This window comes from Hyperolius riggenbachi, chromosome 9, assembly GCF_040937935.1.
Source record: "Hyperolius riggenbachi isolate aHypRig1 chromosome 9, aHypRig1.pri, whole genome shotgun sequence".
Lineage (NCBI taxonomy): Eukaryota > Metazoa > Chordata > Amphibia > Anura > Hyperoliidae > Hyperolius > Hyperolius riggenbachi.
Genome location: NC_090654.1, coordinates 59583987 through 59607001, shown reverse-complemented (window position 1 = coordinate 59607001; position 23015 = coordinate 59583987). Strand labels below are relative to the sequence as shown.

Genomic DNA, 23015 nt, shown 5'->3' with positions numbered 1-23015 from the left:
GGTATGTACCCCTTTTAAAACCCTGTACTCACCAAGTACACCCAGCATAATAAACATTATCACAAGTACCCCTTGATAAATAAATATTTAATCATAGTACATGATAATTAGTTCTAAACAATTTCCAAGCATTTACTATTGCTTGTAATTAGCTAAAATACTACTGTATATGCCGGCATATAAGACGACCCGGCGTATAAAACGACCCCCCAACTTTTCCAGTTAAAATAAAGAGTTTGGCATATACTCGCCGTTTAAGACTACCCCTCTTCACAACATGCCTCCTCCATCCTCCTGGCCCACCCCTGTATACACCTTTGCATAATACTGGCTGCCGCAGTCATCCAGGGGAGGGAAAAGAGATCAGGCTGTGATTTTTAAGAACTTAGTGTCAGGTGCGGGGTGTCAGTATGTGTGCCAGGGACATGGACATGAATGATGCAGGGGGACAGTAGAGGACATAGAAGGACCCAGGACACGAGGGACCTTTCCGCCTAGGCTGCTGCAACCGGTAAGCTCTGCCTGGCACAATACTGACACCCAGCACCTGACACCCGGCGTATAAGACGACCCCCCACTTTGCAGAAGATTTTCAGAGTTCAAAAAGTCATCTTATACGCCGGAATATACGGTAATTTGGCGTTGTTTAAATAAGATTTATCATTTTCTAAAACTCTAACTTTGTTATTCTTGGTTAAGTATATCAAGCCCGAGTACCCCCTGGAACCATGAGGAGTACCCCCTGGGGTACGCGTATCACACATTGAGAACCTTGGCTCTAAAGCATTAAACACAGTATAAAATTAACAGCTAAAACCATTTTACTTTTTTTTCAAGGTACTGAAAGCGCTAATTGATAAGCTTGCCTTTGCCTACCAGCATTATCTGATTGTTTTGGAAGTGTAATAAACCGTGTAAACAAGGTAGAAAAGTTTCTGTTTTTTCCCTTTACTTGCTTACTTCATTAGGAGTCAATCTGGTAATTTGTCCTACAGCTGGCAATTATAACAGCTAGCTTCAGTGAGGTGTAAATACTGTATGTACTCAAGTATAAGCCGAGTTTTTGGGACCAAAAAGTGGCCCAGAAAAGGGGGTCTTTGCTTATACTTGAGTCATGCTTAAGCTGAGCGTTATTACTCCCCTACGCATATGCCCCCCCCCCCCCCCACCGCTGGAGTGGTATGGTCAGTTTGTTGCTCCACGAGTGTCCCCTGGCATGTTTCTGTCGCCAGGATTTATCATTAGCTTGCATGTCAGTCTCACTTCTATGACGCCCTTTAACCCTCTGGGGGATAATCCCGAGCTGAGCTCGGGGTAAGCCGCCACAGAGGTTTTCTCAGGCCCTGGTGGGCCGATTTGCATAATTTTTTTTTTGTTGCACGCAGCTAGCACTTTGCTAGCTGCGTGTATATACCGATCGCCGCCGCTCCGCGCTGATTCGTCGCTACTCGCCGTGCCGTGCCGCTCCCCCCCCCCAAGACCCCCTGCGCAGCCTGGCCAATCAGTGCCAGGCAGCGCTGAGGGGTGGATCGAGACTCCCTCTGACGTCACGACGTCGTTGACGTCATCCCGATCGTCGCCATGGCGACGGGGGAAGCCAAACAGGAAATCCCGTTCTGAACGGGATTTCCTGTTTGCTTTGTATGCCGGAGGCGATCGGAGGGGGTGGGGGGATGCCGCTGCACAGCGGCTATCATGTAGCGAGCCCTGGGCTCGCTACATGATTTAAAAAATAAAAATTTTTTAAAAATAGTGCTGCGCCACCTCCTGGGCGATATAATTGTATCCCCCAGGAGGTTAATGGCGCCTCACATTACGTGTGTCACTGCAGGGCATCAAAGACATTAGACTGACCTGCAAGCTTAAAATTAATCCTGGTGACTGGAAATAGTGAGTGGATGTGCATCACTTATTATATGCTGGGATGAGACTTAGGCAGGGAGTTTGGATGTGGGGAGTGAAGGAGGACGCCGAGTTCAGGGTGACTACCAGGCAGCAGGCTTGTGCGGTTGGGCGGATGATTGTACCATTGACAGTGACCCAAATGTCCATGGGGGGTAAGACAGCACGGGGTGGTAAAAATAGGGGTTCTGTTTTGTTCAGGTTTAACTTGAGATGGTTGAGCCTCCAGGGTGGTGGTGCAGAGATCCGTGGTATGGAGGTAGATCTCTAATAGGAACCCTGTGAAATAACTGTGTTATACTTGCACATTTTACATTAACACATGAAAGCAAGCTGAAATTAGGTCTGCCATTAAAGGGACACTTAAGTCAAACAAAAAAAAAATGAGTTTTACTCACCTAGGGCTTCCAATAGCCCCCTGCAGCTGTCCGGTGCCCTCGCAGTCTCCCTCCGATCCTCCTCGCCCCGCCAGCAGCCACTTCCTGTTTCGGTGACAGTAGCTGACAGGCTGGGACGCGAGTGATTCTTAGCGTTCTCAGACACATTAGCACCCTCTATGCTGCTATATGGTATATGATATATGCTATAGCAGCATAGATGGCGCTATTGTGGCCAGGAACGCGAAGAATCACTCGCGTCCCCAGCCTGTCAGCTCCTGTCACCGAAACAGGAAGTGGCTGCCGGCGGGGCCAGGAGGATCGGAGGGAGACTGCGAGGGCACCGGACAGTTGCAGCGGGCTATTGGAAGCCCCAGGTGAGTAAAACTCATTTTTTTTGTTTGACTTAAGTGTCCCTTTAATTCCTTTAATGTAGAGTGGAACTGAAGACTCCCTTTGCTCAGCAACAGCAGAGTTGTACTTTAAGGTGAGGTAAAGGTGAAAGGTTTGCTGATGACGGTAGGAATAGGTTAGATGGGAAGTTAGGGTAACACAACAGGTTGTGCAAGGACTCACAAACTAATAGTACTGGGCTACTTCTATTGAATTCAATACTCTGAACCCATGGTTGCAACTACAAATCATGGGCCTCCAGCACTTAGATGGGTCCCCAACTACAATGCTTAAACAAACTGTTGGAGGCACCCAAAAATATATTCTAATCTCAAGATTATACTGTATAGGAGTAGATAAATCTTACCTCCATAAAATAAACCACATGGGTAAATATAACGATTTAATGATGCACACTTAGACAACGCATTTCACGGGTGCTAGCCCGCTTCCTCAATAACAAGTGCCTAACTTTGCAGCAGTCATGGGTGTGGGCACCTCTCTAGCCTAGCTTGGGCTCCTGGTCTCTCTCATTGCAGAATCTTGGCCGTTGGAATCTCAACCACCAGGAATAACCTTGAATCTCCAACTACAATAGCACCCACTTTACCTGTTTTGGCCTCCAAGGTTAGGGGGCCAAATTCCAGGGTGTGGCCACACTGACCCCCTACCTTAATAACAGTGCAGCCACTATAACTCTTCACTCATGATGACGCAGCAAAACTTGCTCTCAGTGGCCCTCTACTGGAGGCAGGGAGGGTAAGACATTGAAGCCCCCATGGTCACGGGCCCCCAGTAGCTGCAGGAGCTGCTCCCCCAGTAGTTATACTTCTGCCAGCATACAATGAAACAATGCTGAGATATTGGCGTCCAATACACATACCCTCTATAAGAAATCTACCCCACTAGCATTAGATGGAAAATACGAACACAAAGTCAAAGAAAAAGGAATATAGACATCTCTGAACACATTGAAAGGTTTTATTTTTAAAACAAGGTCCAGAAAAAAAGCAAAGACCAATAAACGAAGGTGAGAAGAGTTCCTCAGACATTACCTGACAGCAGCATTGGATCTTTATCTACAGATTTGCGGACCTGATCAGATTCTCCAGTTAAAGAACTTTCATCAATTTTCAGGTCGTTTCCTTGAATGAACAAACCGTCTGTTGGAAGAAGGTCACCTGATAAACACAGACAGTGGCTCAGTCAGCAGAGGATACCTATGGGCAGTCATTACTTCCACCACACTTGGAGAAGGAAAGGTCAGACATACCATATTTAACCTGTGCTATGTCTCCAACTACGAGCTCCGCTACAGGAATCTGAATGACTTGACTTCCGCGGACCACACTGAACTTCTGCTCTTGTTCTATGCGGCTCTGAAGGCCTCGGAACTGCTTCTCTTTGCTCCAGTCATTGAAGGCAGTGACAAGTACGACACAGACCACAGACAAGAGGATGGCAGCACCTTCAATCCAACCTGCTTCAGCTTCGCCTTCGTCTTCTGCCCCAGCCGCTACCCCGCCACAACCTGTAAGGGATAGATACAAAGCAGAACACATATTGCCGAATGTGTAATAGGATCACATTTGTAGCTTTCTGTCTTCAAAGTAGCATCTTTAACTACTTCAGGACCGAGGTGATTGAAATCTACTCCCTGTTTTGGTGGTTACCTAGCTGGCAGGGCGTAGATTTCAATCACCGCCGCAGCGTGCATCTGCCGTTTTCGGCGGTCCTGCCACTGAATCCCCTCCGTGTTCCATCGCAGCTCGCTTGCTCTGCCTGTCTCTATGACGGCAGAGCACTCTGAGCCGGTCAGGAGCCAATTTCATTGGCTCCTGGCCATGTCTATCAATGTAAGCAACTCCCATAGGCTTACATTGATAGACACGGTCAGGAGCCAATAAAAGCACCTCCTGACCGGCTCACAGTGCTCTGCCATCATAGAGATGGCAGAGTGGGTGGCCCAGGTTCCCCACGTGCGGCGGTGATGGCGGGCATATGCAGTGATTCGTCGGTATTCTGTCATTATTGTACCAGCGGCCTCTGGTCCTTAATGGGGCAGAGACTGCTGGTACTTAAGTGGTTAAAGAGGAACTGTAGTGAAAACAACATAATAAAAAAAAATTCTATTTTTTTTACAATACTCATTATACATTTTTGAGTCAGTGCTTACCCATTGTAAAATCATTCCTTCCCAGTGAATTACATTCTGAAATTTATCACAGGTAGCAGCATTGTTAGTCCTGTCGGGTAGATCACTGCAGAATGTTTGTTTCTGAGGATTCCAAAGCCAGTACAAAATCTATCTACCAGAATGCTCGGGGGTGGGGAGGACGAATTACGCATAGCTAATCAGCTTAGGCTGGGCATGTCCAACTCTAGTACTCGAGGGCCATATCCATGCCATCTTTAGGATGGACTGAGAAATGTATTTTATTTGATGACCCGCACCTTTCCTGATTCAGTCCCATCAATTCATTTGAGCTGTTCCAAAAATGTGTGAGGAACCTTGGCAGGGCCAGGCTGAGGCAGAGGGGAGAGAGGCTCCAGCCTCAGGGCGCAGTGTAGGAGGGGGCGCATAACTCACTCAGCTATCATTCCCCTACTGTGTTTGAAGCTGAGAGAAATAAGAAAGGGGGATACATGGCAGTGACTGCAAGCCAGATAACTAGAGATTAAGGTGTTGGGGGCCCTGGGGCGCCTCTTAGTCTAATAGCAATCAGTGTGTGATGGCTGTGGTGGGAGGGATGGAGTGGCGCACTTTGGCGTCTCAGATTAGGGTGCTGGAGGACCTTGTCCCGGCTCTGAAACTTGGTCCCTGAGGACTGGAGGTTGACAGCTCTGGCCTAGGTTAAACATCACCGGGAGGGCCGGACTACATTCAATGCACAGTGCTTTAGAAAGAGTTTCTGCTGCTGAAGTCAAGAAATTAACTGTAAAGGTGGGTTTCCTGAATACAGACCGTCCCATAATTACAAATGACTTGAGTTACAACTTTTCAGCAATACAAACAAAGTTGTCTTCATGTACAAAATATACATGTAATGCCTGGCAGATCTCCTGCTTTCTTTTCAGCTGCTATGCCCCAATCTATCACCACCTTCTTCGCCCTATGTGGCGCGTCCCCGCTTGAACAGGAGGTGAAGAGACAACACCTGCCCAACTTCGGTTATATCCAGGCCTTGGAGGTGCAAGGTATAGCAGCTGAGGGCAAGTAAGCCAGAGTACCACCAGACAAACAAGACTATGTAGCTGGGTGATGGAAGAGGCTACACAGATTATCACAGTAGTAATGAACAAGGTAGCAAGATTGCCCAGAGCAACCGCAGCTCTGGGCTTCCGATACCGCCACAAATAACAAGACACAATGGTTGCTCAGTGCGATGCCGCACTGAGCCTCTGATCTGAGTAACAAGACAGACAACAGAGAGACAGACGGATTGCTTGCAAGTCTAATCGCTGCCCTAGTGATAGCAAGCATCCACACTGACTTGAACAAGACAGACAAGTAAGAGCGTAACTAATAGCAACCGCAGCCTATAGTTACATACACAGGAAATAGGTCTAGCAGGAACAGACAGACAAAAGGAATGTTTGCCTAGCAGTAGCAAACATCCACACTGATACAAAACAAGACAGACAGGTTGGAGCGTAACTAATAGCAACCACTGCTTTAGTCACGTCCTCAGGAACAGAGCAAGCAGGATAGCTACCAGTCACCAACGTAGTGAAGGCAGTCACTGGCTAGCAGGGTGGTAAGACTCCACTGCACCCCTGCGGGTGCAGTGACTGTCCAGGCAGGCAAGGTAATGGAAAGCAAAGCAATACAAAATACACATTCAAAGCATGGACCCAGCAACTACTCAGGTAAGCAGTACGCTATGTCGGGCGAGGTCTGGAATGAGTGGTAGGCTTTTATATGAACATCAGCCAATGGGAAGAGACATGCAAATTCCCACACAGCTGAATGGTAATCATGCAATCCTGTGCTAAACTGATTGAAGGCTATAAGCTGTGTGTGAATGGAAGGGATCTTCATTACAAATGCATCCCAGATTATGCAACCACATGCATGTAAGAAATGCACAGCTGTCTGACTGCAGTTATACTGCAGTAAGCTGTAGGTGGATTCATGACAACATCCTGAGCTACTCTGAACTGCGGTATGATTGCAAATACCAAAGACTCCCATGGCAATTGCAAACAAAACCAAGCAACCAAATGCAGGCAGAGAAATCAAAACTGCTCGGCTGCAGCTCCGCTGCAACCGGCAGGAGGGATCCTTACAATACAATACTGCATTTGTATTACATATTTTTGTTGTTAAAAGTTACAGTATTATATAAACTGTACATAGTTTAATACTTTAAGAGCACATAAACCAAAAAACATAGTTAATTCCAGGCATGTCCAAAGTCTGGCCAGGGGGCCTAATGCGGCCCGCCGAACCATTTCTGGTGGCCCCCAAAGCTCTCTACAGTTGTTGATTCCATGGCTGTAGCTGCAGTGCCACATGCAGGGGGCCAGAAGCCACTGATTGGCAGCTGCCACTGTGCCAGCAACAGTAACAGCCACTGATTAGCAGCTGCCACTGTGCTAACTACACACGGTGTATGAGTTATTTCCCATGGAAATGTTTTATTTAACAATATGTCACAGGCATAGTGTACCTAACGGCAATCAGCAAAAATTGTGTTTAATTTTGATAGTTTGGCCACCTAACAGTCTCTCTGAAATGTACTGTAATCTGCAGTGCCTCTTTAAAGTGGACCTGTACTCTTGCTCAGGACAAAAGAAGAACAGAGAGAAATGTACCCTATATGTATTTAGAGAGTTTAGCCTGTTTAATTCCCCCTCATTTGTGTAATTGGATCTCTCCCCCGTGTCACCTGACTGCCATGGCAGAAAAGCTCATTTGAAAGCACAGGTTGATAACAACATGTCTGCTTTCATGAATCAGGACGTAGAAACACTGCAGATATATTTTAGGATTTGTATCAGTTGTAGCAAATACATGTTTTTTGTTTAAAGGTTATTATGCTGTTGTGTATCTTTTAGAGCAGAGAGGAGGTTCTGAGTTCAGGTCCGCTTTATTCCTGTTATTCTGTGTTCCACATCATTCTCTCTGGTGCATGCAGGTCTAGATGCACCTATCTGCTATCATGAGTCCTGTGTCCTGCTCCAGTGTTTTGCATTATCTTCCCTGGAAGAGCATGTGACAGTGTGTCTGCCTGGATGATGGGAAATGGGTGAATTAATCAGACAATAACGCTGACAGTCTACAGACAGCAGTCTCCTCCGTTATAACAGCACCTGTGATGACACAATCCACAAGGGAGGCAGCTGGAAATAGACCAGATGAAATCATTAATGACATTTTTTCTGCTGTTTTGCCCTGTAATTCCCTGACAGCTAGTCTCTGCACCTCGCCCAGGTTGTGCAGGTTTGCACCAACAAACTGTCCTCCTTCAAGGTCACCCTGGACAAATGCAGCGGTGTCACCGGCGGTACAGTACATGGAATGCTACTGTCTTATTTCCCTAGCCAGAGAGTCAGCAAGGATAGTCACTTCCTACAGTAGAAAAACATCAGCATAAATTATACCGGTGAAAAAAGTGCTAGACGCACGCCATGAAGATGGCATGGAAGTGTCCAGAGTGTCGGATTGCTCTAAGCTCTTGGTTATCCAGGACTTAAAGTGAACTAGAGGTGAAACTAAACTCATGAAATAAACAATTGGATCTGTGTTCATGCTCCTAAAAATGACTTTTCTTTAAATATATCCCATGGTTTTATTTTAGATTTAAACATTTACAAAGTAGATTGAATGTTTTGTCGTCTTTGCTCAGTGGCAGTCTAATAAGTGTTCCAACTGTGCCAGAGTTAAAATACATGAACTAGTGACCTTTTTCTATCTCTCCCCTGCCCTCAGAAGTTGAATTTTGCCAGGAAAAGTTTTATGGCTGTAATTTGCTTATCAGTGATGCTTACTATATCCCTGACAAGGTAATGACAAGATAGAAGCTTTTGAAAACAAGTTTTGCACTGTACATACACATGTTTATCTCATCATGTCACATGTTTAAGATGAGCAAGACGACTACTAGAAACACTAAACTGATAAAACGATGTGAGTTCTGACTACTGGATTCAATAAGATTTTCACTGGCGTGTTCTCACATAAGATGTTTTCTCATCTTATCTACCGAAATTCATTTCCAGCATCTAGAAAATGCAAAAAAGTGCTAAAAAGTGAGGTAACAAAAGTAATACTATGGCTTCAAATCACTAAGACACGTCCAGTAAAAATGTAATGTTCGGTAATTTACCTCATGCCGTCTTTTACACTTTGTTTTCCTGAATTCACCAAGATTTTTACACCTGTGGTAGTAGTTTAGTAAGTCACCAAAAACAGCATGACCATTTACTAAGCTTTTTACCTCATGCAGCCTTTAACTTGGTATTTTAAGGAATTGTGCAGTATTTCATTCGAAATTGACAGACGGTGAGACAGCGAGGTACACAGTTAATTTGGAACAACTAATTTCTTCTGCAGGAAAGTACAACTCAGAACTGTGCTTTGTCCCAACACCATAGCAGAGTGGGTGGTCCAAGGAAACATCCTAAGTGGGTGGCAGTCACGTGTATCCGGTGCAGCATGCTACTGTGTTTCCCTGAAAATAACCCCCGTCGCGAATAAAAGCCCTAGCTGTATACCGGTAGATAATTGGATGCTATGCTAGTGTATGTGGAGGTGTGCAGTGTCTTAACGCACCTCCCTTGTGGCTGCATCCACCTACGTTAACCTCTAAATGGCTCCAGTCTCCTAACATGGTTTGACCCAGTCACCACACATGCACTGTATGCTGTGTTGGCTTCAGGTTCCCCTCTCACTACAATCAATGTGCGTGCGCTGATGTCTCCCCGGCGCACATTGGTTATGACAAGAGGGTAGCGCGGTCACGGAACCGACCCAGCATACAGCGCATGTGCAACCGGGTCAAAGGGTGCCAACAATACAAGACAATGTCTTATTTTTGGGGAAACACGGTACTACTTATATACTTGTAAGTGTAGGATAGGTGCCATAAGCATGAACAGTCTAAAACAGAAAGGTTGGCACCACCAGGGAGTCTTCAAGCTCTTTGATTACATAGCTTTAAAAGCTGCAGTAACCGACCACTGTTTCGGGCTATAAAGCCCCTTCTCATACTGCATAAGCAGCTTTTAAACCTATGTAATAAAAGAGCTGGGAGACTCCCAGGTGGTGTCGACCTTTCTGTATTAGAGTGGACTTTGTGTCACCCTTGGGAAACAGGGGTTGAGGTTGAAGCACACCACTTTATCTTTTGTGGTACTCCTCTGTTTCCTACAATTTTCTAGAGGTATGAACAGCAACCTAATGGGATCCTAGGGTTTTTGCTTGCCTGCATACATGTAGGTTTAATTAGCATTAGGCAAAGGTAATTTTGCAAACCTGGTGACACAGGCCTGGTGGTTTCCCTTTAGTTTCTAGACAACTTATTGTTGTTGTAGTTCCTTTTCTCTTCATGTGAGCAGAAACATTTTCTTATTAACCCATTAGCAGCTTCAATAGAGTTATCTGGTTTGAGGTAAATGCACTGCTTTTGACCTCAGTCAGCAGAACTCCTTGTACTGTAAATTCTTTGAATGCTTTGATCTCTCCCTGCTAACAGAAAATACAGAAACTGAAAGCAGAAGTCCTCTATTATTGCCCCACACTGCCCCCTAGTGACAAGTGGACATACATACACATTAAAGCAGTACTATTTAGTAGCAAACAAATATAACAAATACATTTTTTTTTGCTAAAATATACTTGCAAGCCTCTAAATAAATTGGCTGCTAAAGGGTTAATAAGGCTCAAAATCATACTAATCATACTATGCGAGAAAACGTGAAAGAATTTAGCCAGTATAAACTCTGCCTGCTGAATCTCCATTGCCTCCTCCTGGTGGTACGCAGAGAGGTTGAAGCATTATAATTCAAGAAGGATGCTTTAACTTTCACATGGATCAATGCTACTTATTACACCTAACTGGATGCTTATTTTGAGAGAGATTTATCTCATGTGTGAGTGTAAACAAGAACAACCTGAACCGCTTGTTATGTGATGTGAATGCTAGAGCCTGTCTTCTCTGTTACCTCAGGGGAGAAGCTGTGTAAGGTGATAAACAAGGTGCACAGCTGTCATGGTGTGTTCTGCACAGTAAAAAGTTTTTGTTTTTTTAATTTGTAGGTAAAGTTAGAGGAACTTTAGCAAAAGATAGTAGTAAGGGAGAAAAATAAATCAAGACATTGAAAAGCGAGATAATTAATAAAACAATTAACACCTGCTGTTTAATTTATTCATGTTGCTTGATCCTGCGTGAGCCTGCAGGTTAGCATCTTTACTGTCGACAGGCATGAGGGAAAATGGACAGCACTAACTGCCATCATCTATAAGCTCACGCACCAACAATGTAATATGCTAAAAAAGGTTGTTTTTTTAATACCTTATATACTCGTGTATAAGCTTAATTTTTAAGCACAAAAATGTGCTGACAAGGTACCCCTTGGGTTATATGCGAGTCAGTGGAGCAGAATGGATGGTGGTGCAGGTTTTGTTACTGGTGGTGCAGGTTTTTGTTAATGGTGGTGCAGGTTTTTCTTACTGGCTGGGGAACATTAGGATTGTGCAGTGGTGAACCTGCTCTTGCTAGCTGGCTCCCTGCTGTGCCCCGCATCCCCTGCAACATGGTGTGCAGAGTGCACTGCTCAAACTACCTCTGTCCTCTGGCTTGTGGAGCAGAGCAAGCAACCAAAATGTCAGTTTTGCAATGATCAGGTATACTTCGTGTGTGGCATTCGCTGTGTCTATTATCTATGACCCCATTGACCCCCATCTAGTGGCGTCTTGAGATACAGCTGTATCATCCTTGGTGCACATCTGGCTACTGTGGAGGGGGCTATACTGGGGAGGAGGCTTATACATGAGTCGGCTTATATGCTGGTATATACAGTATATAAATGCACAGAGGAAGGTACTGCTTGCAAGGCAGTTGGAAACAGCCATTATTTCCTACAATGCAAAAAGGTTCACAGACAGGAATCACGATGTGGGAGTGGTTTCACTACAATATCAGCCACACAGATGTCCCTGATACACTCTTAAAGAAAAAGTAAAGATTTCTTGTGAAAAAGGGGGTATTGGATACTGATTGGGATGAAGTTCAATCCTGGGTTAAAGGTCCTCTTTAAAAAAAAACAGCAACAAGGGATGTCCCTCCCAAGCACTATCCGCTTCCATTCCATGGAGCTGGTGGCAGGTAAGAATACACCCTGCCCAGTGTGTGGGTCACCATATGCTCTATGCCTGTGAACACTGGCTTGCCTTCCAAGGGAGGGGTGCAGCAAATCCACCGCTCCCTCACAGATGGTCCTCTATTGTTCTTGCCCAGTAATGTCTAGTAGATACAGACAGAGTATATATGCTGATTGTTTTGATAAGGAAACAATCAGATTTTCAACTTCGCCAATCCAATGTGTTTAGTATTTTCCCCGATCCCAAACCCAGTGGCTGTAAGTGTTTCATATTCCTCTTAACAGAAGACTTTACGGCTCTTCTCCCAGACCCTGCAGACACCTCTATCTTCTCTGGCGTTTTTACGGTAGAGTGGCTGGCTTGAACAGTAGAGATCTCCATGATTTGTTTGAAGATCTGTCAGCACTTGAATTAAGCTCTGCCCGGCCTTGATTAAAATTTCCTGCAAGAGCTGCAGCTGGCAGGGATCCGTTCGTTTTGGCAGGAAATCCGAACCAAGAAGATGAGGACTTTGCAGCAGATCTTCATTCAAGTGCCAGCAGAGCTTCCAGCAAGTCACGGACATCGGCAGTCTTTAGCTTTGTCTCCACTAGATGTGTTTTTTTTAATTCTTTTATTTTTTCACACTCAAAAATAGATTCTACCTGAAAGTCCATGTTAGTCAATGGTTTGTTCACATCTAATGCGTTTTCAATAGGGGAAAAGAAAACTTGCAGCTTTCTCTTTTTCCACCCAACGGACTGTTCAGGCTCGCTCATATTGTGTTCCATTTGCGTTAGCGTTGGGGTTTTTTGGCACAATATTTTGGGGGGATTTCCGGCGCTTGGGTGGGCGTTCCATTTTTGTGAAAAGCGCTTTTCTAAGAGCTTTTCCTGAGCGTTTTTTTAATTCACTCCCTGATTCAAGTCAGGAAGTTAACTCTTTGACCCAGAAAAGGATAAATACAATGTACACAAATGCAATCGTCCCACAAAGCGATTTTGTGAGCGTTTAGCTCTCTTCCTATACCTTCCATTAAAGCAAAATCACCCCCAAAATGGTCCTTGCTGAACGCACAGTGCACGAACCGCGCTGATATGAATCTTGTGATAGAGATTCATTACACAATCGTTTTGGAGGTGATTTTGAAAATGGCTTGCGCTTGAAAAAAGGGCAAAAACGCCCCTAGTGTGAACTTCATATGTTTTTCCTTTTAATTAGATTGTGCTGTTGATGAAAACACATGCATTATAATACGTATTTATGTGCATACTGTCTGGGATAACTGTATACATGCACATGTGCTACAAGAGGAAATTGCCCAAGCCCCAAATGACCAAACCAAAGACTCTTCAATCAAGACCTAGGAGAAGATGGAAGATGCCTGGAGGTCCTCAGTTAAGAGGGTAACAGCAGTTTCCATGAAAGTTTTTCCTTTTTCGTTTTCAACTAAATTGGCTAGAGATATGCAAATAAGTTTAATGCAAAATTATGAAAATGTTGATGAAAATCTGTGCAGCTTGAAAATAGACCAATCCCGTGCTTCCAAGATTCGATTAGCTCATATAAGATACAAAGATTTTCATCATCATTTCCAGAGTTCTGTATCAAATCTCAATTATTTGCCCCCAAACACAATCCCTACTGAGTAATGTGGACTATAGAACATGTAGCGCTTGTCAAAACATTCAGTCACCAACATGTCAAAATAGCTGGAACAGGCGAGAAGCTGTTTAAAAATTAGTTGGCGGTCTAATTGTCAGTTAGGGTTAAAGGGAATCTGAAAAAAAAAAAAAAAGAGCCCCTGGGGAGGGGGGGGGGGGGGGGGGGGGTTCTAACCTCGGGAGGCCTCTGGATCCTAAATAGGCTTACTCTTCCTCCTCAATACAAGGGATCCAGCAGTGGGACCCTTTCCTTCCCTTTCAGCTCTAAATTAAAAGTCATTTAAAGGAGTAGATTACAGAATAATGATACAGTATCTTCCATACAGATGCTCTTGCAGAAATACATGCGTAAAGTTTTACCGCACAATGAGTAGAGGGTAATGCACTGTATCCATGTATTGCATTCTGCTCTGCTCATCATGCGGAAAGACATTACACACATGATTCTGCTTAATGCAGTTTACTGCGTACACCCCTTTGTGTGGTGGAGACTCATGGCTGGAAGTGTCGTTCCACACTGTAAAGGTTAGTGGAAACAAATGATGAGTATTCTATGGGATGATACAGGCAACTGTTACATTTCTCATTAACCTGTTGTTGTGGGATGAAAGCTGCAAAAAAGGGTGTATACTTAACTTCTATGCTTACTTATAGTCTTCTTATATGTAGATGATAATCTGACCCATCATTGAATTCCTGCTGATGTGGATGGGTACTGAGCTCTGTGTACTGCTGTCTCTTTTCTATCCCATATCTGCTCTCATGGGCTGTGTTCTAAGAGGACCTGTCCAGAAGTCATACTAATGGTAATGACGGATGGAGGTCATGTCCAATGTAGAGGAAGGGTGACACTTTCTGTCACATTATCCATCCACTTAAAGGCTTACAAGCACCCGAGGAACTGATTTAATCCCCTGTCACATTCTTCACTCCTGTAAAGCGAAATGTACTGTTTTAGTCAGATCAGGGAAGACCCTACTTTCTGACATAGAATTGCGCACTGTACACAGGAGACATGCAACACGCTCCCCAGACCCTCTGCATAGTGAAGCATGACATGCGTCACAGGGTATACAGCAAGGTGTGTGTTTCAAAGAGGGATCAATGGAATCCCTTCCAATCAAAGTCCCATTTTTTTCATTTGTATTTAAAGTGAGCTAAAACTACTTATCAACTAAAGAAAAAAAAGATCATTAAATAAGAATTATTTAACTTACCTATCCTGTTGTTGTTAGTGTTCACTTTCATATTTCTGGTGGTTTTCATCTTTATTTTTTCTCCGTGATGCCAAAAGTGACATCACTTCTGCCCTTTTCTTTTTTTTTTTTCAACCCAGCTCAATGTTAATTTTCCATCCTTACCACCACTGCTTACTGTGCCTCCCACAGCAAACATCACCTAGACAACAGGCTTACAAGGGAAGATTCAATCACCTTTTGTTGGGTATAGTGTCCTTATCTTATCCAACATAGGAAGCTTTCTTTATTTGCATGTTGAGATGGACTTGTTAATATAGTTAACACACACACAAGCCTACTAGCACTGCACAGTTCCTGCAGTTAGGCAAAGGCACCCAGATAAGGTAAAAATAAAAAAAGAGGGGGGACATAATAGGGACATATTTAGAAAAAAGGGGTTAACATATATTTTTGGGGCACTAACACATTTTTGGCAATTTTTTATTTTTGGGAGTTACAAGCCCATTTAAGTCAAGAAAGAGGTGGGATCCCTTTAATATGAGAATCTTTGGTAATTGCTTATCTGAAGCAGCCACTTAGAGAGCAGCTCTGTTCTCTTAACATAGGTAGGCTACAGCAGTGGTTCTCAACCTGGGGTCTGCAGACCCCGGAGGGTACATCAGGGGCCGTGGACAAAATGGCAGAGAACCACTGCACAGTTTAGAAATGATTATCCGCTCTTAAATCTCCCCGTAGTGCCGCTATGCTCCGTTCACAGGCGCTCATGGGGAGATGTGTAGTAGCCTAGCAGCTCTCTGACTGGCCCAAATGCTGCCTGTCACAGCAGCGCGTGCGCCCGCCACCATTGCGGCCAATCAGAGCCGCTGCTGTGACAGGCAGCATTTGGGCCAATCAGAGAGCTAGCTAGGCTACTACACATCTCCCCATGAGCGTCTGTGTATGGAGCATAGCAGCGCTACGGGAGATTTAACAGTGGATAATCATTTCTGAACTGTGCTGCAGACACAGTATGTATATTGTATATGGAAAATATACAGTCGTTTTTCGGGGTGGGGATGGTTGAGCAGAGGAGCAGGCCATGGGAAGGGGAGGGGAAGGCAAAGGAAGAGGCGGAAGCTCTTTCGTCCAGCGCCATTTGCAGACTGTGCTGCATGTGGCAGGACGTGTGAGGGGGAGCTCTCACTGTGTATCACTAACAAAAAATACTAATCCCAAAAGCTTTTATAAAAGCTATTATTAGGAGAAGGAGGGGTGTTAATAGTGAAGTGGATAGGTAGGCTGGTGGTGGAAAAAAAAACGTTCTTTTTTTCCCAATCTTTTTCCTTGCTGAGGCCCATAGATTTACATTGTGTATGCTGTTATTCTGCGTGACTAGTGCACCTGTATTTTGCTAGTATTTGGCTCCACCCACATCATGGCCACACCCACTTTTTCGGCGTGTGCCGGTAGGGGGTTCATTTGCTTAGGGATGACCCACAAAGGGGTACATGTGCTGAAAAGGTTGAGAACCACTGGGCATAAGTCAGTCTGTGAGAAGTTAGCTTGAGATTCAGTGCATTATCAGAAACATAATTACTATCACTCACCTGTGTTGTCTCCTCCAGGCGGCCGGTAAAACGACAGGCCCAGTGATATAATGGCTGCAATTTCCAGGATGATGAGCGTTACGTCTTGTAGCGCCTCCCATACTAGCTGTAAGAAAGTTTTTGGCTTCTTTGGAGGTATGAAGTTTTTCCCAAACACCTGCCGTCTCTTTTCTAGATCAATTAGTGTTCCAGGTAATCCTAAAGAAAGAGAAACAATGATATGTCTTCAGCAGTGGCAGGTTACAGAAGCAAAACATATTTACACATCACAGCTCCTCAGTGTTTACAACAGACAGTTGTCCACTAATCAGGTTAAATGGCACAAGAGCCCTTATGGAAAAAGCGGCACTGCCATAGGCGCCTAGTGTAAAAGCTGCTATCGGGCACCTCCTGACGCTGAAATGTACCTTCTTTGCCGCAAATCTAGACTTTTATGATGGCCGTGAAATTCGGGCAAGGAAGGTAAATTTTAGTGGCTATGACAGTACATTTCGGCACCAGATAGCATCGTTGGTCTTGGGGTTAGGCACAGAGGGAGTCTTAGGTTTACGCACCACCATGGGGGGTCCTAGGTTTAGGCACCACCAGTGGAGGTTGGGGTTATGCGTCGGTAGAGGGAGGGTTCTGTGTGAGAGTAGGGTCAGGTTTAGCTATAGTAAAATATTGGTAAATGTTACTATGGAATCTAGCAGTAGAATATTGCTAATAGTAGCGATATTCTACTAGGGGCAATCCCTTGCACCCTTTTTTCCAAACGCCTTTATTTCATGTATGCATTTTTAATGCCCAATGCACACTGCAATGTAATGGGGGTGGAGGAACGCTACTTGCCTTTTCTCCTCTTGACATCGTTTAAACCCAATCCAATAAATGATGACAAGTCTATATAACTCTGTAAAGTGCTGTGGAGTGTGGACAATGTCAGAGATATATAAATACTAGATACATAAATAAATAAACCTCTCCATTCATTTTACATGCCATACAAAACCCCACAAGGCCGACAGGCTGGACGCCTGCACTCCTGTGCTGTATTGAACAGACGGGCTAATTAAAGGAGCAACATAGTGAAGTACAGTTACTTAACAGAAATCCAGGCATTAACAGAGGATTAAATATAATCGGCATTTCTTTGCACATGATTGGATATTTATGGTGAACACGGTGTGGGATCACTGCAAATTCTTTTGTGTTTCAATCATTTTTATTGGGCTTTTGAGAAAAAGAAATAACAAGTAATCGTTATATTCATAAGTCAAATTGTATACATTAAAGCTTGTGATCTTTCCATATAATGGACCAAGAATAAAGAGAAACTTCAGCCTAAACAAACATACCGTCATTAAAGCGGAATATAACCCTGCATTTCAACTTTGCTCTAAAACATTATTTACAGCATATTATATGCAAAAAGCATTTTTTTTTACTAGACCAGCATTGGAAGGGTTAAACACAGAGGTTTTAACCACTTTACCCCCGCGCGTACGTATTTCTCCGCCCCTTTTTCCATCCTTTAAAAACCAGGGACGGAGAAACACGTACTTTCCGCGTTCCCGACGCTGCCCGCGCTCCCGCTCGTAAACACGCCGCCCGCCGCTAATAAAACCGCCGCCGCCCGCTCGCCCAGAGATCAATGAACGGGAAAATCCATTCCCGTTCGTTGATCTAAGCCCCGCAATGATCAGCTGCTCTCCTATGGGCAGCGCGATCATTGTGAGAAAAAACTCACGTGTCCAGCCTCCTTATTCTTCCTCCAAGCTTCCGGAAGGAAGCTTGGAGGTCGCATTAAAACAAAAAGTTACTGTGGCCATCTTGTGGCCAAATAGTAAACTACACCCTACACATTTTTCACATACAAATAAATGACTTTTACACATAAAATTAACTCATTACCTCCCACACTCCCCATTTTTTTTTTTTGTAATTAAAAAAAAATTTAAAAAATTTACAATTAAAAAAAATACATAAATAGTTACCTTAGGGACTGAACTTTTTAAATATTTATGTCAAGAGGGTATAACACTGTTACTTTATAAACTATGGGCTTGTAATTAGGGATGGACGCAAAACTGAAAAAAAATGCACCTTTATTTCCAAATAAAATATTGGCGCCAAACATTGTGATAGGGACATAATTTAAATGGTTTTATAACCGGGACAAAAGGGCAAATACGTTTCATGGGTTTTAATTACAGTAGCATGCATTATTTAAAAACTATAATGGCCGAAAACTGAAAAATAATTATTTTTTTCCCCACATTTTTCCTATTTTCCCATTAAAACACATTTAGAAAAAAATAATTCTTGGCATAATGTCCCACCTAAAGAAAGCCTAATTGGTGGCGAAAAAAACAAGATATAGTTCATTTCATTGCGATACGTAATAATAAAGTTATAGACGAATGAATGGAAGGAGCGCTGAAAGGTGAAAATTGCTCTGGTGCTCAGGGGGTAAAACCCCTCAGTGGTGAAGTGGTTAAGTTCCGTGCAGACGTTCAGATAGTTACATTCTATTTAGTTAGATGTATCTATTGATAAACAGTTACACACTCTTTGGCTGTCCTCCAAGCTCCTTCTCAGTGAGAGAGATGAGTCACAATAAACACCTAGATACATATTTGTAAACAAAAAGTATCTAACTCAAGTTCGGATGCGTCTGCAGAAATCTCTAGGGACTTTAAAGCCCTGTGTAACCCTTCCAATGCTGGTCTAGTAAAAAAAAATGCTGGTTGCATATAATATACTGTAAATAATGTTTTAGAGCAAAGTTGAAATGCAGGGTTAGATTCCGCTTTAAGTTACATTAGTTATGTTAATTAAAATAGATAGGTAATATAATCTCTTACCCACCCTGTTTTAAAAGAATAGGCAAATGTTTGTGATTTCATGGGGCAGACATCATTTTGGTTGAAAGAAGGTGACAGGGAGCATTAGACACAGTTCCAACTGTCCTGTGTCCTGATCACCCCTCCCAGTTGCTAGGCAACGTGAACAACAACAACATAGAAAATCCCATCATGCTTAGCACAGCATCAGGGGAAAAAAGCCCGGGCAGTTTTATTTGATGGGGCGGAGCTTAGCTAAAAATGCAGCCAAAAATGAGACTTCTATAAGAAAAACAAAGTTCTGATGCTGTGAAACTGTTAAAGAAACACCAAGCCTTTTCAATTCTGCTGAGTAGATTTTTAGTCTGGAGGTTCACTTTAAGTAGCCATGGACATTTGGATATCAGGTTTTTTATCATATTTGAGTAGTATATTGAGTAGGAGCAATTATGCATAATCTGAGGTTAACTAGGAGCGATTCCTTTTGGAGCCTGGGGCCTAAGAGACACCCTGCTATGGCCCAAAAGTTGCATCCTATATATAGTAGAATGTATCTTTAGTAATCTAGATATACTACTGAGATAGTTCTTGTATTTGTATTAGACAAAATGCAATGTTGTTACCCAATTTCATAGAGTGACAGCATTACAGTCCATATGCACATAACAGCGCATCAGTGTGCAAAGTCCAACGCTATAAGTGAACAATGATATTTGGCTTACGTGTCCATCTATGTGACTGGTCAGTGGGAAGGAGGTGGGTGAAAGGCACAGAGGTGGCGAGCGACGGCCGTTTCGCGTCTCCTGACGCTTGGTCACGCTACGTAGCGTGACCAAGCGTCAGGAGACGTAGCGTGACCAAGCGTCAGTGGCCGCGAAACGGCCGTCGCTCGCCACCTCTGTGCCTTTCACCCACCTCCTTCCCACTGACCAGTCACATAGATGGACACGTAAGCCAAATATCATTGTTCACTTATAGCGTTGGACTTTGCACACTGATGCGCTGTTATGTGCATATGGACTGTAATGCTGTCACTCTATGGAAATAAAGCCTTGGACGGAAGGTGCACGCTCTTGTTTTCTTTAACCTCTTGAGGACTGCAGGGCTAAACCCCCTAGTGACCAGGCCATTTTGAGTAAAATTGGCCACTGCAGCTTTAAGGCCAAGCTGCAGGGCCGCACAACACTGCACACAAGTGATCCCCCCCCCTTTTCTCCCCACCAACAGAGCTCCCTGTTGGTTGGGTCTGATCGCTCCCCCCATGTTTATTTTTTTTCCCATCAATATTTTCGTTTGTGTTTTTTTTTTAAAAAAAGGCTGTTTCTTTAAACCCCATCCCTCCCCCCCTCCCTCCCCACAGCCAGCCAATTACGGCGATCGGCTGTCATAGGCTTCTGCCTATGAGAGCCGATCACTCTCTTGTCCCCCAGGGGGACAGCCATGTCACACGGCTGTCCCCAGTGCAGCGATGCTGCTGATCGCAGCGCTGCACAGGCTAAACAGACGGCGATCATGCCGGCTAACAGTCTCCCGAGCGGCGATAGCCGCTGGGAGACTGAAGGCGGGGTGGAACTCCGCCCCCCAAGCAGGAGATGCGCGTGCAGCCTGCGCGCGATCTCTTGCAAAACAGAGCCCCAGGACTTTACGCCAATCGGCGTTAGGCGGTCCTGGGGCTGCCGCCGCGGCCACGCCCATTGGCGTGACACGGGCGGCAAGATGTTAAGCTAATTTTTGAACTGTTCCTTCTTGTTGTTAGCGGAGCACACGTCCAGTGACAGTTAGCTCCAGTTTGGAAGTGCAGTTCCACTGGACAGTGAGGGTGTTACCTGTGATCTTGACTCACTAGATGGGATGTGTCACACCTTACAACCTTGATCTACCTAGTGTTACCCAATTTCACACTGCAAATTCTTTTAGTAAATCACCCTATGTATTATTCATGCACTGTACAGTAATCCCACATCTTGCATCTGTCTCACTAAAGGTGGCCAAACTTAATATTTTTTTTTATATATTTCTTTTCAATCTCAGATCTGCACATGACATTTTGTCCTCCTTTAGAATCACCTCCTCACATTCACCTATACAAGATTTCTCACATGCTTCACCCCTTCTCTGGAATCCCCGCCACAACACATCCGTCACTCTCCAACCTTTGAAATCTTTAAACGTTACCAATTCTGTATTTTGTACCAAATCTGTATTTTGTACCAAATCTGCATTTTGTACCAACTCAGTATTTCGTATATTGGTGTATACCATTGTCTGTATTATTATTTCCCCCACGTCTGGTTTCTTACATTGTACAGCGCCTTGGACTATGTTGGAGCTGTATAAATCATTAATAATAATACAAGAAGTAAAATCAATGTTTCTGATTGATTGCAACATTTGAAACATCTGACCAATGTTTCATGCACTGATCATTTTTTTCCCAATTATGAGAAAAAAAAAACCGGAGTGAAAGCTCTGAAAAAATTTGCTTGGCCTAGGACATTCCCAAGGTAGTGGGTGAGCGTGAAAGAGGAGACTGCAAATAGAAAAGGGAAACTGCAGACAGGGCACATGTCCCACACATGGAACGGTAGGGGGCTGCTGCACATGAAAGGGGAGCCTCAAGAAAGTCGCAGAAAAAAGTATACAGAAAGTATACAGAAAAAGTATACATTTGGCCACAACAGCACACTGTCTATGACTGGTACACATTTGAAGCTGGTAGGGTATTTTAAGTATCATGCTGTTTTACAATATAGGAAGAGTTAAAACACTTGAGTTGTTATCTATGCAAAAAAGCTATTTCAACCAACTTGGTTGAACTCAGTCCTGTTTTTCTAATAGCTTAAACAGCCAAGAAATAGTGAGAGACAGCTTTAGATAAGAGAGAGGGCTTGAGAGACAGCTTGAGATAAGATTTTACTGGAGGAAAGTTCAAGGAGTCATTAGCTCTGCTCAGTTTTACAGCTTAAACTAGAGAGTGTAGTTACTAAATTGCAAATATGACAGAATTATGCAATGTTATAAATAAAGCTATATCACTGAAAATAAAAATATGAGACTTTTCTGTGCTATCACTGTTCTATTAATTATTCATACTACACATACAATTAATTATCTCATAAGTTTATTTTCACTTCAGTGTCACTTTAAGCAGACTTAAAATACCACTGATATTTCTGCAAATCTGTATTTCACTAATTTTTCACAAAGCCAAGATACCAGATCATAAAACAGATTTACTGAAGAACAGCCAGATTATAGTGCACACTTTGCAAAAGGTCATCCACAGTGACCACTGAAAGAATCACTAATATACTAATAGTATTACCGCAGTATACTATGGTACTGTATATTAAAGAGACTCTGAAGCGAGTCAAAATCCACATTTTAACTTCTATTTACAGTGGTGTGAAAAACTATTTGCCCCCTTCCTGATTTCTTATTCTTTTGCATGTTTGTCACACTTAAATGTTTCTGCTCATCAAAAACCGTTAACTATTAGTCAAAGATAACATAATTGAACACAAAATGCAGTTTTAAATGATGGTTTTTATTATTTAGTGAGAAAAAAACCTCCAAACCTACATGGCCCTGTGTGAAAAAGAAATTGCCCCCTGAACCTAATAACTGGTTGGGCCACCCTTAGCAGCAATAACTGCAATCAAGTGTTTGCGATAACTTGCAACGAGTCTTTTAATGTGCTCTGGAGGAATTTTGGCCCACTCATCTTTGCAGAATTGTTGTAATTCAGCTTTATTTGAGGGT

At 43.6% G+C, this 23015-nt stretch overlaps 1 protein-coding gene across 17 annotated transcripts in view; it reads right to left on the bottom strand.

Moving 5' to 3' along the window:
• Window positions 1-23015, bottom strand: part of ATP2B2 (ATPase plasma membrane Ca2+ transporting 2) — a 386993-nt gene that overhangs the window by 82231 nt on the left and 281747 nt on the right. For all 17 annotated transcript variants that reach the window (XM_068252864.1, XM_068252865.1, XM_068252867.1 and 14 more), the window contains 3 exons: window positions 16429-16626; window positions 3946-4203; window positions 3728-3853 (listed from right to left, as the gene is read on the bottom strand). In XM_068252864.1, coding sequence (XP_068108965.1) covers window positions 3728-3853; window positions 3946-4203; window positions 16429-16626 — 582 coding nt within the window. The remainder of the gene's footprint in view (window positions 1-3727; window positions 3854-3945; window positions 4204-16428; window positions 16627-23015) is intronic.